The 17,077-nt window shown below is 39.1% G+C and overlaps 1 protein-coding gene across 3 annotated transcripts in view; it reads right to left on the reverse strand.

Annotated features, from left to right (window-relative positions):
* Positions 1-17,077, reverse strand: part of RAB3GAP1 (RAB3 GTPase activating protein catalytic subunit 1) — a 118,261-nt gene that overhangs the window by 55,753 nt on the left and 45,431 nt on the right. For all 3 annotated transcript variants that reach the window (XM_055108546.2, XM_003822807.6, XM_003822808.6), the window contains exon 6: positions 947-1,066. In XM_055108546.2, coding sequence (XP_054964521.1) covers positions 947-1,066 — 120 coding nt within the window. The remainder of the gene's footprint in view (positions 1-946; positions 1,067-17,077) is intronic.

Here is a 17,077-nt window from a genome sequence, read left to right on the forward strand (position 1 = left end):
TTATTCCAGATATACATTGAATTGTTTCAGGAAGATTACCTTTAGAAATGGCCTCCATTTAGGTTTTATTAGTTTTGTCCTTATATACCAAATTCCAGTATAAAAACATGCAGATATATTGTTAAAAGAAAAATTTTCAACTAATTAAACTTAATGGAGTTTATTTAAGACTGGGCACAGTCGCTTACACCTATAATCCTAGCACTCTGGAAGGCCGAGGCGGGCGGATCATCTGAGGTCAGGAGTTCAAGACCAGCCTGGCCAACATAGTGAAACCCCATCTCTACTGAAAATTTAAAAAATAAAAATAAAAATTAGCCAAGGGTGGTGCACACCTGTACTCCCAGATACTCGGGAGGCTGAGACAGGAGAGTCGCTTGAACTCAGGAGGTGGAGGCTGCAGTGAGCCCAGACTGTGCCACTGCACTCCAGCCTGGGCAACAGAGCAAGACTACGTCTCGAAAAGAAAAAAAAATTTATTTGAGCAAAAATGAGTTGAGAATCACATAGTCTTCAGAACCAGTGGAGGTTCAGACAGATCAGCTCTGTAAGGTGGGCAGGCAGCATTTATAGACAGAAAATGGAAGTAAGGTACAGAAACAGCTTGATTGGTTACAGCTCGGAGTTTGCTTCATTTGTGCATGCTCTGATCAGTTGCCCTGTGATTGACTGAACCTCAGCTGCTGTGACTGGCTGGGACTCAGTTAATTGTTCCAAAAGTATACTCCTAAATTAAGCTTTCAGTTTGTACACGGAAGAAGTTAGGTAGCAGTTCTTTAAATAGGGAGCGGATACAGAGGTAACCTCAAGTCAAATTTAGTTTAACAATATATATGCACTAAGTTCCTAATTACAATTAAAAAGCTAACATTTAATAACTGTTTGCCTTCGTAAATTATTGTTAAAAACAGTTTTTTTGTCTAGGTTTTAAAAAATGTCCACTCACCAGCCAGTGTTTCCCAAGGCAATAGAAACAGAACTCAGAAGAAGGTTGCACTTAGATTCGCTGAGAACAGCGTCACTGTGTGCAGCAGGGGCAATCACCACGAACTCACGTAGCCCATACCTTAAAAAAAGAATTAACTGCATTAAACAGGGGAAACCTCAGAACACAAAAATCCATTACTTGAAAAGCACAAAAAAATTTCACTACAGAAAATTTAACAAGTCAGGTTTAAACTAAAAGTGTTTCTTTTAATGGCAACCGAACCTACAAGACCTCAACTTTAAGAAGCACTTCCATCATCCACCTACTAGTTCCCCTCTATTCTTTACAAATTAGAAACAATTTGCTGAAATCTAAATTTGATTCAGCTAAAATAGGCTCAGATATATTTGTGTGCCCATCTGTGTGTGTGTGTGTGTGTGTGTGTGTGTGTGTGTGAGAGAGAGAGAGAGAGAGAGACTTTGACAGTTGTAAATACTTTTTCCGCTTTGCCTACTTTATGTTGTATACCCATGTGTTTACTAACAAGTTGATCACATGGGTGTGTTCATAAGACCACTGTAATATTGATGTTATTGTTGCCGCTTGAGAAAAAAGGTCAACAGCTGATTCCTTAAAACAACTGTCACAGAATGGCTGGGCTGAGAACGCTGCCAAGAGCCCTGCAGCTGGTGGGAGAAGTGTCTGGTGGGAGAGGTGTGTGGTGGGAGAGGTGTCTGATGCCTCGGCCTGCTGCTTCACATCTCTCACTCAAGAGTTTCTTCTGGTTTCACACTTTTTAACCTCTCCGTGCTTTAGCAGCCGTGACCTTGCCTTCATTGCTTCATCCAGTGCAGGCCTGGGTTACTGAAGACACCAAAGTGTTTCTCTTTCAGCTTGAAAACCAGGCAGGTTTACACATGGGTTTCAGTGTATTTGCCTTTGAACCCTTAACTAAACTTTAGCCTTTTGGCTGGTGTAGAATGTCTTTAGCTGGGGTGACCTGGGACGGTGTTGCGGTTTACCGTCTCCAGCTTCAGCCTTTCCAGAAACCCTTGTGGAGGGCAGTATCGGCTGTAGGTTTCATCATCATATTACAGTTTGAGGTCACCACTATTTGAGGGACAAGCTTGCGTCCTGCTGAGGGGCAGGGTTTTCAGCAGAGGGTCAGTGGTGGGGCTGGGCCATCGTGGAGGTGGCCCCAGGAGTTGTATGGCCATGCATATGGCCATGCTCTAACACATTCCGTGTGGTCTGCTCAGAGCTGGATGCCTCCTTTAGACAAGGTTTACAGTCTATTTTCTAAAGTTTTAAGTATTTTTAAGAGGTATTGAGACTAATGAATATAATAGTTGAGTAATTTAAATGTTTATTTTTAATGGAAGGATTTTTACTAAAAAGAAGCTAATTGACATGGAAATGTCAGTGAAATTCCTTACCTACAAGGAAAGTGAACATTTTGTATCTAAGTAAACTATAATGTGCACATTTTAAGTATGAAGCAATCTGATATTTGAAAGAAAAAAAAAGAAACAATTTGCTGAAACCACAAGGACCATTAAACAATAGTTTTGCCTTTAAAGTTAAGTTTACAAGATAAAAGAGGCAAGTACTGAAACTTTGCTTTAATGAACTGATACCACTAAGCCTGCAGATGAAGAAAGTTTGACAGATTCCCTAAACTGCAGGAAAATTATCAGCAATGATGTACATGTCCTTTCTAAATGTGAGAACACAGTTTACTAAGTATCCTAATTAAGGAATTCTTGTGTTCTTTTACTCAATAACACATTAAAAAGGGGTTAAAAAATTATCATAAAGCAGCTTGATCTTGCTATGACATCTACATTAATTAAAACTTCTCATTCAGTTGCCATATCCTTTAAAGTCACAAATTTGCTGCCAAATTTTTATGAAAATAAAGTCAAACTGATTATCTTGTATACTGAAAATTCCTCTCCTATTCACTCTTTAATGTATTTATATTTAATATTTTTTAATAAAGAAAATAACTTATGAGAGATTTTACTCATTTGCCTAATTTATTATCTCTGGTATATAAAGAATTATTAATGCTTATTTTTATAAACATCCTCCTCAAGAAATGCCCCAAACAGGAGTAATGATTTAAAAAATTAAGTTTAATTCATGTTTATTATTTAGATGACAAAAACTTATTTCATTTCCTCACCCTACCTCCACCCTCCTAGCCCTGAAATCAAAATTAGTTATGCAGAGGCAGCATAAAATAATGAAAATAATCTAGAGCTTTAAAAATTGAGCTCTAAAGATCTTTGAAAAATAGTTTTCTTTTTTTCAAATGTCCCTGGAAGAAAGAAAACAAAACAAGTGAACATCCCCGTTCCATCCTCTGTACTTGTATAAAATCACTGTCAACAGTTTCTTGGTTATTCTTCCAGAAATGTTCCATTTATTTGCGTAACCACCCTACCCTCAAATACAATTATATTATTTGTATACACTTTGTAAAGCTTCTTTTCAAAAGGACAATCCCCTATTGATCAGTACTTTATTTCCAGTTTTATGCTGCTGCAACAATACTGCAACTGTTTTTCTACATCTATATCTCTATAATAAATTTCTAGTGGTTGCTGGATAAAAGAACATTTGCATTTTAACACTGATAGCTGTTGCTAACCTTCTTACTGTACACACACACAATGCCACTGCATACAAGCCATGAGTAACAAGCCAAACTGAATTGCCATTTATCTGCAATCTACCTTCTATCCCCTAAGCCTTTCTTTCCTCTATCTATTGATAAAATGTCTCCCCCCATCCATTCTACTGCCATTACTAAATACACAAATCCTGACAAATTCTTTAAAGATTTACCTTGCCAGGTGTGGTGGCTCACACCTGTAATGCCAGTATCTTGGCAGGCCAAGACAGGAGGATCACTTGAGCTTAGGAGTTCAAGACCAGCCTAGGCAACATAGCAAGACCCACTCTCTACAAAAAATTGTAAAAATTAGCTGGGCATGGTGGAGAGCGCCTGTAGTCCCAGCAGCTTGGGAGGCTGAGGTGGGAGAACTGCTTGAGGCCAGGAGGTCAAGGCTGTAGTGAACCATCATCACACCACTGCACTCCAGCCTGGGAAGCAGAGTGAAACCTCATCTCAAAAAAAAAAAGGATTTACCTCAAATATCACTCTTGATAAATGTACTCTCTTCTTTATGATCTTTAAAATGTCAATATAAGTCACTACTTTTTCCCCAATAGGTCTACTTGAATCCTGAGACTATGTCTTCATCAAAAGTAAACTAACATTAAGTGGGAGCTTTAAAAAAAAATAAGCGAAAATCAACAACAACAACAAAAAACAACCAACCAGATTTTAAAATGGGCAAAGGACTTGGATGGATGTCACTCAAAAGAAAATATACAAAGGCCGGGAGCGGTGGCTCACACCTGTAATCCCAGCACTTTGGGAGGCCGAGGCAGGCGGATCATGAGGTCAGGAGATCGAGACCATCCTGGCTAACATGGTGAAACCCCATCTCTACTGAAAATACAAAAAAATTAGCTGGGCGTGGTGGTGGGCGCCTGTAGTCCCAGCTACTCAGGAGGCTGAGGCAGGAGAATGGCGTGAACCCAGGAGGTGGAACTTGCAGGGAGCCGAGATTGCGCCACTGCACTCCAGCCTGGTGACAGAGCAAGGCACTGTCTCTTAATAAAAAATTTAAAAAAAAAAAAAATTTTTTTTGGAGAGCAAAAGGGAAGAATATATCAATATTTAAAATGGACAAAACTCAAACGAATTACATATTTCTTTATATCTATGCTACAAAACCATTCATACAAATGCAAAAAGGTGTATGTACAGTGATTTTCACTATAATATTTTAATTTAATTGTAAAAATCTAGAAACAATCTAAATATTCTTCAATAGAGGAGTGGCAAAATAATTATGGTTACCACCACCAATACCACCACACACACACATAATAAAGAAATATTCTATATTCATGGATAGGAAGATAATATTATCAAGATATTAGTTCTTTCCAACTTCATCTACAGATTCAATGCAATCTCAATCAAAATCTCAGCAAGTTATCGTGAGGATATCCACAAACTGAGTTTAAAGTTCACAAGCAGAAGCAAAAAAAGACTCAAAGTAGCCAATAAAATATTGAAGAAGAAAGTTGGAGAACTAACACTATCAAACTTCAAGCACTACTATAAAGCTACAGAAATCAATACAGTGTGGTAATGGCAAAAGAACAAATAGGGATCAATGGAACAGAATAGACAGCCTAGAAATAGACCCAGATAAATATAGTCAACTAATCTCTGAAAAGGAAAAGAGGCAATACAATGGAGATAGTCTTTTCAACAAATGGTGTTAGAACAACTGGACATCCACATACAAAAAAATTAATCTAGATAGGCTTTACATTCTCCACAAAAACTAACTTAAAATGGATTACAGACCTGAATATAAAATGCAAAGTTATAAAACTCCTAGAACACAGAATAAAATCTAGATAACTTTGAGTTTGTTGATGGCCTTTTAGATGCAACACCAAAGGCACAATCCAGAAAAGAACAAACTGATACGCTAGACTTCATTAAAATTAAAATTTTTTGCTCTGCAAAAGACACTGTCAAGAGAATGAAAGAGAAAACCATAGTCTGGGAGAAAATATTTGCAAAAGACATTTCAGATAGAGGACTGTTATCTAGAATCTACAGAGAACTCTTAAAACTCAAAAATAAGAACATAATCGAAGCTAAAAAAAAAAAAAAAAAAAGCCCCAAAGACTTCAACCAGACACCTCACCCAAGAAGATATAAAGATAGCAAACAAGCGTATGAAAAGATGTTCCATATCACATGTAATCAGGGAAGTGAAATTAAAACAACAGTGAGAGACCACTACATACCTACTAGGGTGAGTTTCATTAATAAATCATTATATTTCCTACAATTTCTAGCCCAGTAACTTAAATTTATTAGGAGATCAAATGTAACAACACAAATTAAAATGTCACGATTGCACTTCTTAATGAAAGAACTGTTTCATCTGAATAATAGGTTGCATATGTATACTAAATACTATATTTAAATATAAATGTGTTTTAGCATCCCATCCTCCAAATGAGAAAGGTAGGACAATCAACCATTCATTTTTGTTTTAAGATGCATTTTTCTTTCCTGTACCAATAAAGATCAAAAGTAACAACAACAAAATGTTAACCAATATTTGATATATTTGTTGTTACTCTCACATAGGCAAATCATAAAACCATACCACTTATTTTGTGTGGTTTTTTTTTTTTTTTTTTTGAGATGGAGTTTCACTCTTCTTGCCCAGGCTGGAGTGCAATGGCACAATGTCGGCTCACTGCAACCTCCATCTCCCAGGTTCAAGTGATTCTCCTGTCTCAGCCTCCCGAGTAGCTGGGATTACAGGCATGTGCCACCACACCTGGCTAATTTTTTTGTATTTTTAGTAGAGACGGGGTTTCACCATGTTAGCCAGGATGGTCTCGATCTCCTGACCACGTGATCCACCCACCTCGGCTTCCCAAAGTGCTGGGATTACAGGCGTGAGCCACCGCGCCCAGCCATACCACTTACTTTGAATGCTACCATTCTACAACTCTCACATATATTACCTTAGAAAGAAATAGATTAAGGACCTCTTTAAAAAAATGGCATAAAAAAGTTAAATACCTATCACTTACAAAAATACCTGGGTAACTGGAGGTGTTCAAACAAATTCATTTTTTGAATTTATTTTTAGCAACTTTTTTAGATATTATAATACACATCTTTAATTTATAATCTATTCAGGTTATTCTAGTAAAATCTACCAATTTTATATAGTATAACTCCATTCCTTCCCCCTCTTCCTTTGTGCAATATTGTCATATATATTACATATTACATATGTTATAAACCCAACCATATAGTGCTGTCATTATTGCTTAAGCAATCTTACGCTTTTTTTAAATTATGAGAATATATTTATTGTATTTACTAGAGTATTTCCAATGCTCTTCATTCTTTTCTATGGATTCAAGTTACCTTCTATGTCTTTTAGTATTACTTGTAAGGCAAGGATGAATTCTGCCAATCTTTGTTTACATAAGAATGTCATTATTTCATCTTTATTTTTGAAATATAGTTTCACTGGATATAGAATTCTCGGTCAACAGTGGTTTTTTTTTTTTTTTTTCTCCCTTTCAGAACTTTGTGTCGTTGCACTGCCCTCTGGCCTCCACTGTTTCTGATGAGAAGTCAGCCAAGGGTATTGTTCTCTAGTACATGAGAAGTCATTTTTCTCTTGCTGCCTATAAGATTTTCTTTCCATCTAAGGGATTCAGCAGGTTGCCCATACTATGTCTAGGGGTGGTTCTCTTTTGTGTTTATCCTACTTAAGATTCACTAAGACTTCCAGTTCTGAGTGTTTTTAATCAAATTTGGAAAATTCTCAGCCATTATTTCTTCACATTTGTTTTTCCTTTCTTTTTTTTTCCAGCTTGCTTTTTTTTAATTTTTTTATTTTTTTATTTATTTTTAGTATTTATTGATGATTCTTGGGTGTTTCTCGCAGAGGAGGATTTGGCAGGGTCATAGGACAATAGTGGAGGGAAGGTCAGCAGATGAACAAGTGAACAAGGGTCTCTGGTTTTCCTAGGCAGAGGACCCTGCGGCCTTCCGCAGTGTTTGTGTCCCTGGATACTTGAGATTACGGAGTGGTGATGACTCTTAAGGAGCATGCTGCCTTCAAGCATCTGTTAAACAAAGCACATCTTGCACCACCCTTAATCCATTTAACCCTGAGTGGACACAGCACATGTTTCAGAGAGCACGGGGTTGGGGGTAAGGTTATAGATTAACAGCATCCCAAGGCAGAAGAATTTTTCTTAGTACAGAACAAAATGGAGTCTCCTATGTCTACTTCTTTCTACACAGACACAGCAACAATCTGATTTCTCTATCGTTTCCCCACATTTCCCCCTTTTCTATTCGACAAAACCGCCATTGTCATCATGGCCCGTTCTCAATGAGCTGTTGGGTACACCTCCCAGACGGGGTGGCGGCCAGGCAGAGGGGCTCCTCACTTCCCAGAAGGGGCCGCGGGGCAGAGGCACCCCCCACCTCCTGGACGGGGCGGCGGCCGGGCGGAGGCACCCCCCACCTCCTGGATGGGGCGGCTGCCAGGCGGAGACGCTCCTCACTTCCCAGATGGGGCAGCTGCCGGGCGGAGGGGCTCCTCACTTCCCAGACGGGGTGGCTGCCGGGCGGAGGGGCTCCTCACTTCTCAGACGGGGCGGCTGCCGGGCGGAGGGGCTCCTCACTTCTCAGACGGGGCAGCCGGGCAGAGATGCTCCTCACCTCCCAGACGGGGTCACGGCTGGGCAGAGGTGCTCCTCACATCCCAGACGGGGCGGCGGGGCAGAGGCGCTCCCCACATCTCAGACGATGGGCGGCCAGGCAGAGACGCTCCTCACTTCCTAGACAGGATGGCGGCTGGGAAGAGGCGCTCCTCACTTCCCAGACTGGGCAGCCAGGCAGAGGGGCTCCTCACATCCCAGACGATTAGCGGCCAGGCAGAGACGCTCCTCACTTCCCAGACGGGGTGGCGGCCGGGCAGAGGCTGCAATCTCAGCACTTTGGGAGGCCAAGGCAGGCGGCTGGGAGGTGGAGGTTGTAGCGAGCTGAGATAATGCCACTGCACTCCAGCCTGGGCAACATTGAGCACGGAGTGAACGAGACTCCGTCTGCAATCCCGGCACCTCCGGAGGCCGAGGCTGGCAGATCACTCGCAGTTAGGAGCTGGAGACCAGCCCAGCCAACAGAGCGAAACCCCGTCTCCACCAAAAAAATACGAAAACCAGTCAGGCGTGGTGGCACGTGCCTGCAATCCCAGGCACTCGGCAGGCTGAGGCAGGAGAATCAGGCAGGGAGGTTGCAGTGAGCCGAGATGGCGGCAGTACAGTCCAGGTTCGGCTTGGCATCAGAGGGAGACCATGGAGAGAGGGGGAGGGGGAGAGGGGGAGGGGGGAGGGGGAGAGGGAGAGGGAGAGCTCACATTTGTTTTTCTACCACTTTCTTTCTCTTCACCTGGGAGTCCCATTACATGCATGCTTTGGAACACTTGACACTGACCCACAGATCTCAGAAGTTCTGTTTTTTCTCCAAACTTTTTTCTCTGTTCTTTGGACTGGACAATTTCTGTTAATCTTTCAAATCACCCAACTCTTTCTTCTATCATCTCAGATCTGCTTTTGAGCCCATGTGAAGAAAGTTCATTTCAATTATACTTTTCAACTCTGGAGTTTCCATTTGTTTTTTTGTTTGTTTGTTTGTTTTGAGATGGAGTTTCGCTCTGTTGCCCAGGCTGGAGTGCCGTGGCAGTATCTCAACTTACTGTGGCCTCCGCCTCCTGGGTTCAAGTGATTCTCCTATCTCAGCCTCCTGAGTAGCTGAGACCATGGGCACATACCACCACACCCAGCTAATTTTATTTATTTATTTATTTATTTATTTTGTATTTTTAGTAGAGACAGGGTTTCACCATGTTGTCCAGGCTGGTCTTGAACTCTTGACCTCAGTTGATCTGCCCACCTCAGCCTCCCAAAGTGGTGGGATTACAGGCATGAGCCACCACGCCTGGCCACCATTTGGTTCTTTATTACAGTTTCTATTTATTGAGATTCCTATGTAAATCACTGTTAGTATTTCTTTGAAGACCCTTTCCTTCAATTCTCTCAACATACTTGTAATAAATATTTTGATGTTATTGCTAAATCTAATATCTAGACCCACTAAGAGTCCATTTCTACTATTTTTTCCCCTTGTATGGGTCACACTTTTCTGTTTCATTGTACATCTAGTAATTTGTGGCTGAAAACTCTATATTTTGATAATACATTGTAGCAAGACCATATTCTGTTTAGCTTTTCTGAGGGTTGTTAGCTTTTTCAATTTGTTTGTATTTCGTAACTTGCCTGGACTTACACTGAGGAAACTGTCTCCTCAACAGTGTGCAGCCTCTGATATCTCTATTCCATTGCTTTATTCTTATTTTCAATGTTTTAGCCTGGCTCTCTAGCAGCTACCTCTTGTCTGTATAGTTTGCAGGTAAACCAATAATTTGAGCACAGATCATGCCCAAACACCTGAGCCTATAAGGTTTTCCTTTCACTTTCTGCTAAATGATCTGTGTGTGGGTTGGGGAATGCATTCAAAATTGCAACTGGCACTCCAGTTTGAGCTCTGCTGGGTCTCTCCTGCATATATGTAGTTTTCCTGTCATCTAGGGATGTGTAGAGAGGGTATCTGTCTTTCTATGGCTGTAATACAAGATCTCCTTGTTAAATTTCTGACTAATCCATCACTTGCCTCGAATTGGGACTGCAACCTTGGTCTAACAAAGGTACAGGTTTTACCCATCTGTTCCCAACAGAATCTGTTCCTTTTGCTTGGCAAAGGCAAAAGTTTTTGTACCTTCCCTCCCCCCGCAACAAAGAATTAAACCTGCTCATCTGGCAACAGAGGTGGTATTTTCATGGCCAGCCTAGACTAGAAAGCTCAGTTATCACCAACATAGATTAGAGAGAAGAGGGGAAGTGACAGAAACAGCTACAGGAAGAGGAGCCAGAAATGGTTGTTTTTTGACAGTTCTGTCCAGTTTAATGCCTTTTAAAAAAAATTCCCCTTTAGCAAAGAGGAATCACTAACCACTTCACACTACCATTACAAGAAGTCCTCTTAACATTCACTTTTGGAAGAATGAAAACATTTTACAGGTCCTTAGGGCTAGTCTAAAATGCTGGTTTCTCAAAACTGTCAGGTTCTTTTACATGTATCTCTATTACCAGCAAAAAAATACATTAAAGTCACAAAAATAAGGCTGGGCACGGTGGCTCGTGCCTGTAATCCTAGCACTTTGGGAGGCCATGGTGGGCAGAGTGCCTGAGCTCAGGAGTTCAAGACCAGCCTGGGCAACACATTGAAACCCCATCTCTACTAAAATACTAAAAATTAGCCAGGCTTGGTGGCATATGCCTGTAATCCCATCTACTCGGGAGGCTGAGGCAGGAGAACTGCTTGAACCCAGGAGGCAGAGGTTGCAGTGAGCCAAGATTTCGCCACTGCACTCCAACCTGGCAATACAGCGAGACTCCGTCTCAAAAAAAAAAAAAAAAAAATCACAAAAATGAATTTTTTTTTTTTTTTGAGACGGAGTCTCGCACTGTCGCCCAGTCTGGTGTGCGATCTTGACTTGCTGCAACCTCTGCCTACCGGGTTCAGGCAATTCTCCTGCCTCAACCTCCCAAGTAGCTGGGACTACAGGTGTGCGCCACCACGCCCGGCTAATTTTTGTTATTTTTAGTAGAGACGAGGTTTCACTATGTTGGCCAGGCTGGTCTCGAAATCCCGACCTCGTGATCCGCCCGCCTTGGCATCCCATAGTGCTGGGATTACAGGCATGAGCCACCGTGCCCAGCCAAAAATGAATATTTCTTAAAAGCCATAATAATTATTCAACTACACAGTTTTCACAAGATTATTTGTGGACTGTTCCTTTGTGGTGACCAATAAAGCATGACTAAAGCTAAAGACCCAAAGACAACGCTCAACAAAGGCAGAGCCATGGGGACAAAATGTGTCCTCCCTTAAACCTAGCTGTGCTTTCAGTGTATTGTTCCACTCTCAGTAGAGCCTCTCCAGGCATCTACAGCTTTCATGCTGTTACTTTCTGTATTAGTTCATATTGCTGCTGTAATAAATTACTACAAGTTTGGTGACTTAAAAAAACACAGATTGATCATCTTATAGTTCTGCAGGTCAGAAGTCTGAAACAGGTCTCACAAGGCTAAATTCAAGGTGGCAGCAAGGCTGTGTCCCTTCGGGAGGCTCTAGCGCAGAACCCATTCCAGTTTCTAGAGGCTTACCCTCATTCCTTGGCTCATGGCCCTCTTCTTCCATCTTAAAAACCTACATTACTGGGACCAAGTTCTTCTCATACCGCTATGACACTAACTCTCCTCTGTCTCCCTCTTCCACTTTTAAGAACTCCTGTGATTATACTGGGTCCACCCAGATAATCCAGGATACATCTCCCTACCTTAAAGTCTATTGCTAAGCAATGTTAATGTTAATGCTCCCTTAATTCCTCTTGCCACATAACTTATATTCACAGGTTCTAAGATTTAGGTTGTGGACCATCTCTGGGGGCTAGCAGGGTTCATTATCTTGCCTACCACACCTTCCTATTAAAATCTCTGCTCATGAATTTCCATTTGGACATAAATGTTTGCTACGGTTAAAGTCTGTGTCATTTCCAGGGCTATTTATATTATCATGAAGCATAACAATCAAGAGAATAAATCTGTAATGATGGTTTCAGGAAACACCCACTAGAAGATATTTAAAGAAAAAAAAAAAAGAAAAGTATTTAAAGGATTGGTATATTAGAAGGCTGAAATACATCCAGCAAAACACATCATTAAGATCAATTACATTGCCAAGAACATAAAATTGATCATGCCCACATATCTTTTAAAGTCCACTTTTATAAAAGTCCCTTAACAAAGTTAAACAGGCTTGGAGCTAATCTGAGAGGTGCTTGATATGAAAACTGAAACTAGAAGATCTCAAAATAGATAAAGATTAATAGACAAACTCGAACTACCAAAATTGAGCATTGGACATAAATGCCAAAAATCTATTTTCTAGAATTTGATTTGAAAATATAAGTTAATCATATATTAATTTTAAATCACTCTGACAGGGTCAACCTATACTAATTGTATATTTATGGTATAAATAAGTACAGATGCATATATTGCAAAATCGTTTTCAAATTTTCATTGTCATTGCTTTAATTCTGGTTTAACTTTTTAAAATTCAAATTTAAATAAATGTTTAGGTGAAAACTTCTGGGTATGTTATTCTTCAGTATCTCTGAAGCATTACAAGTAATCTGTATCCTTGAAATTTTTGAGAAATGTATTTATTAACAATTACAATAAAAATTATATGAATAAAACAGAAGGAGAATATTATGAAATCCTCTTAAGATGTCCGGTTCACATTAGTCTTAAAATACCCACATACCAAAGTCCTTCTCATCTTTTCCCATTCCCAACCCTCTACTGCTATACCCAACCTTACCAAACTACCTACAAGTTTCAAAAGTTCATTTAAACATCATCACCTCTACTAATTCTGCCTCAAGTATTTTTTACCTAACTTATTAATTAAGCTTATTCACCTGGTTTATTCTCACTTGTCTTTCAGGATTCATGTGAGGTATCATCTTGTCTGGAAACATTTTCCTGACTTAATCTGTCTGAATTACAGGTACCTCCTATGAGTTTCCATCAAACTTGTGTTCTGCCTCCTATGAGAGCATTTATCACAAAATGTTATTGTTGTCTACTCCCTTATCTTTCTATTAATCCCATAGATTACTAAGGCAGTAACCATGTTTTATTCTTGACATTTCTGTATCTGGATCAGAGTAAATGTTTAAAAATTATATTTGTTGAATAAAAGAAAATACACATACATTTAATATGCTTAACTTTTAAACAGTTCTCAAAAGCTTTGTTGTTGGCTTCCTAAACTTTAAGAAAGGTCAAGTAAGACAAAACTGAAAGTGACTTCCAACCATACGGCAAACTAACATGACACAGGCCCTCCTTGTCCCAAAACACACAGAAATACCTGATCAAATATGACAATGCTGTCAAAATACACAGCTGAATTTGAAATAATAAAAAGGAGATTCCTGGGTGACAGAAACAAAGAGTATACTGAAAGGCAAAAGCGAGCATAGAAGGTGACTGAAAAATACCAGGGGATGATCAGCTTTGGCTATAGGCCCTAACAGCTGGGCACTGGGAGCTGGGATCTTACAGGGTAAGCCTTTTACTGCTGAAAGTCTGTTAGTTTGACTTATAAAACTGTTTGCAAAACTGACTATGCTGTGCTAGACTGAAGAGAACAAGAATGATGGAAGAAAAGTCTGTTTACGTCTGACAATACCATGTATTTTAGCCTAGCAGTCATAATGTGAATTATATAACTCTGAGATGATAAGGTACACCCAGCCCAGGGAAAGTGGTCTCTGGCATGCATCCAGATTAGGCTATGTCCAAGAATGCCCCAGTCTCATAATAATAAATATAAATAAGTCTACACCCAGAAACTGGGCTTCCAGAAGCACAATATCACTCAGATATCATCATCCACAACTGTGCCTCTGCTTACGAGGCCCTGGGACTTGGAAGCTGCCTATCTTTCTGATGAGATTACCAATCTCTCTGCTATATAACCTAAACACACAAGCTTCCTTCTGTATCCTTTATATTTAGATTTACTCCATCAATCCAAATCACTACAGAGGTTGTAATGTTTTGAATGACCTCTCAGGGATATGGGTATACATGAGACAAGGTACTGGAACTGAGACTTCTGCTTAAATCCTGGACCCTAGAAGGAATTGCCACCTCAATAAAATGAGAATGCCAGGCTCAGAAAGTTTCAAAGGCAAATTCTATCAAACGGTTAAAAAAAAAAAAAAATTTTACACTCTCTCAAAGAAAATAAAAGAGAACAAAATACTTTCTGACTCACATTATAAGGCCAACATTACTCTGATACCAAAACCAAAGCAGGAGAAAAGAAAATTACAGACCAACATCCCTCATGAACATAGACACTGAAGTCCTCAACAAACTATTAGCATATCAAATACAGCAATACACATACATACACACGAACACACACACACACACACACAGAAATACAAATTGCACCACAAAGAAGTGGAGTTTAACTTGAGAATGCAAAGCTGGTTATATATCCAAAAATCAGTCAATGCAATCAACATATTAAAAATCTAAAGAAAATAAATCATATCAATTTAAGCAGAAAACAACAATCATATCAATTTAAACAGAAAAAGGATTTGACAAAATTCAACATCCATTCATAATAAAAACTCTCAGCAAAGCAGGAACAAAAGGGAATTTTCTCAATCTGATAAAGAGCATCTACGAAAAAACCTACAGCTAACATCACACTTAACAGTAAAAGACTAAATGCTGTCCCCCTGACATAAGCAACTCCTATTCAATATTTTACTGGAAGCCCTAGCCAGTTTTAAACAGAAAAAAAAAAATGAACAGACTGCTTCATGGTATCTTGTAATACATATTTTTAAAAAAGAACAGAGATTAGAAAAGAAATAATACTATCCATATTCAGAGACAGTGATTGTATATATAGAAAATCCCAAAGAAATGACAACTCCTAGAACTAGTCATTGTGTTTAGCAAGGTTACAGGATACAAGGTTAACCCCTCAAAATCAGCCATATTCCTACGTACTAGAAACGAACAACTGGAAATGAAAAATTTTTTAAATAATATCATTACAATACCTCCTTTATAAGAAAGCAACAAGTAGAAACATAATATATAACATTTACAGGATCTTCGTGCTGAAAACTGTAAGACACTGCTGAAAGAAATCAGGTAACATCTAAATATCAAAATGGATATATTGGGATTAGGGGTTTTTGGAAAGAATATTACAGGCCACTGCCACCCCTTTTGCCAGCTGGGTAATGGATCTGCTACCACCATCCCCAGCATCCATAAACAGCTGCTTTCACCCTCAGATTTTGAATAATTCCAAAATAAAATAATTTTTTAATAGGAGAAAGATTTGTGACCTAGAGCAAAAAGTCCTCAGACATGGCACCAAAAGCACAATCCATAAAATTAAAAATTGATAAAACTGAACTTCATTCAATTTTATAACTTTTGTTCTAGAAAAGACATAGTAAGAGAAATTAAAAGATAAGTTACAGTCTTATCTGTTACAGATAATCTTTTCATTTCTCTTAGTGCTGTCTTTTCTAGAAAATTTTTGGAAATCACACATTATAAAAAAGATTTACATCCAAAGTATACAACGAACTCTCAAAACTTTACAGTAAGAAAACAAACAACCCCCACCCCCAAAAAAGAAAACAAACAACCCAATTAAAACATGTGCAAAAGACTTGGACACTGTTAATACAGAGAAGATATAAATGGACAAATAAACACACAAAAGATGTTCAAAATTAAAATTAGGATACCACTATGCACCTACTAAGAATGGCTAAAAACAAATACTGACAATACCAAGTGATGGTAAGGATGTAGAAACTGGAATTTTCATACATTGTTGGTGGGAATGCAAAATGGTACAACTACTCTAGAAATGTTTTGCAGTTTCCTATAAACATACACTTACCACATGACTTAGCAATACTACTCTAGGTATCTACCCAAGTGAACTGAAAATGTGTTTTCACACAAAAATCTGTATACAAATATTTATAGTATATAGCTCTATTTAAAAATGCCAAAACCTAAAAACAATCCTAATAACCCTCAACAAATGACTGAATAAACAGCTTGGTATATCCTTACAATAAAATACTACTCAGCAATAAAAAGGAACAAACTATTGATAAGCAGAATCACCTCAAAGGATTTCAAAGGCACCATGCTGTTTTAAAAGCCAGTCACCAATGGTCACATACAGTAGAATTCTATTTACATACAGTAGAATTCTATTTATATGACACTCTCAAAAAGACAAAACTATAGTGACCAAGAAAGATCAGGGATTCCAGGGATTATAAGGATGTCGGGAGTGTAGTCAGGTACAGTGGCTCACACCTATAATCCCAGTACTTTGGGAGGCTGAGGTGGGAGGATCACTTGAGGCCAGGAGTTTAAGACCAGCCCAGGCAACATAGCAAGACACTGTCTCAACAAAAAATAAAAAACCCAACTTAGCCGGGCATGGTGCTGTGCACCTGTAGTTCTAGATACTCAAGAGGCTGAGGCAGAAGGATCACTTGAGCCCAGGAGTTCAAGGCTACAGTACCCATGATTGCACCAATGTATTCCAGCCTGGGTGACAGAGTAAGACCTGTCTCTTTAAAAAAAAAAAAAAAAAAAAAAAAAAAAAAAAAAAAAAAGGGGGAAGGACGTGCCTATGCTTACTAAGAGACAAAAGGGACAATAGGGCTTTTTTTTGGCAGCAGAGGTGAGGGGGTGTTATAGAACTGTTCTATCTCCTGATTTTGATACTAGTAA

This window comes from Pan paniscus, chromosome 13 (genome assembly GCF_029289425.2).
Source record: "Pan paniscus chromosome 13, NHGRI_mPanPan1-v2.0_pri, whole genome shotgun sequence".
Lineage (NCBI taxonomy): Eukaryota > Metazoa > Chordata > Mammalia > Primates > Hominidae > Pan > Pan paniscus.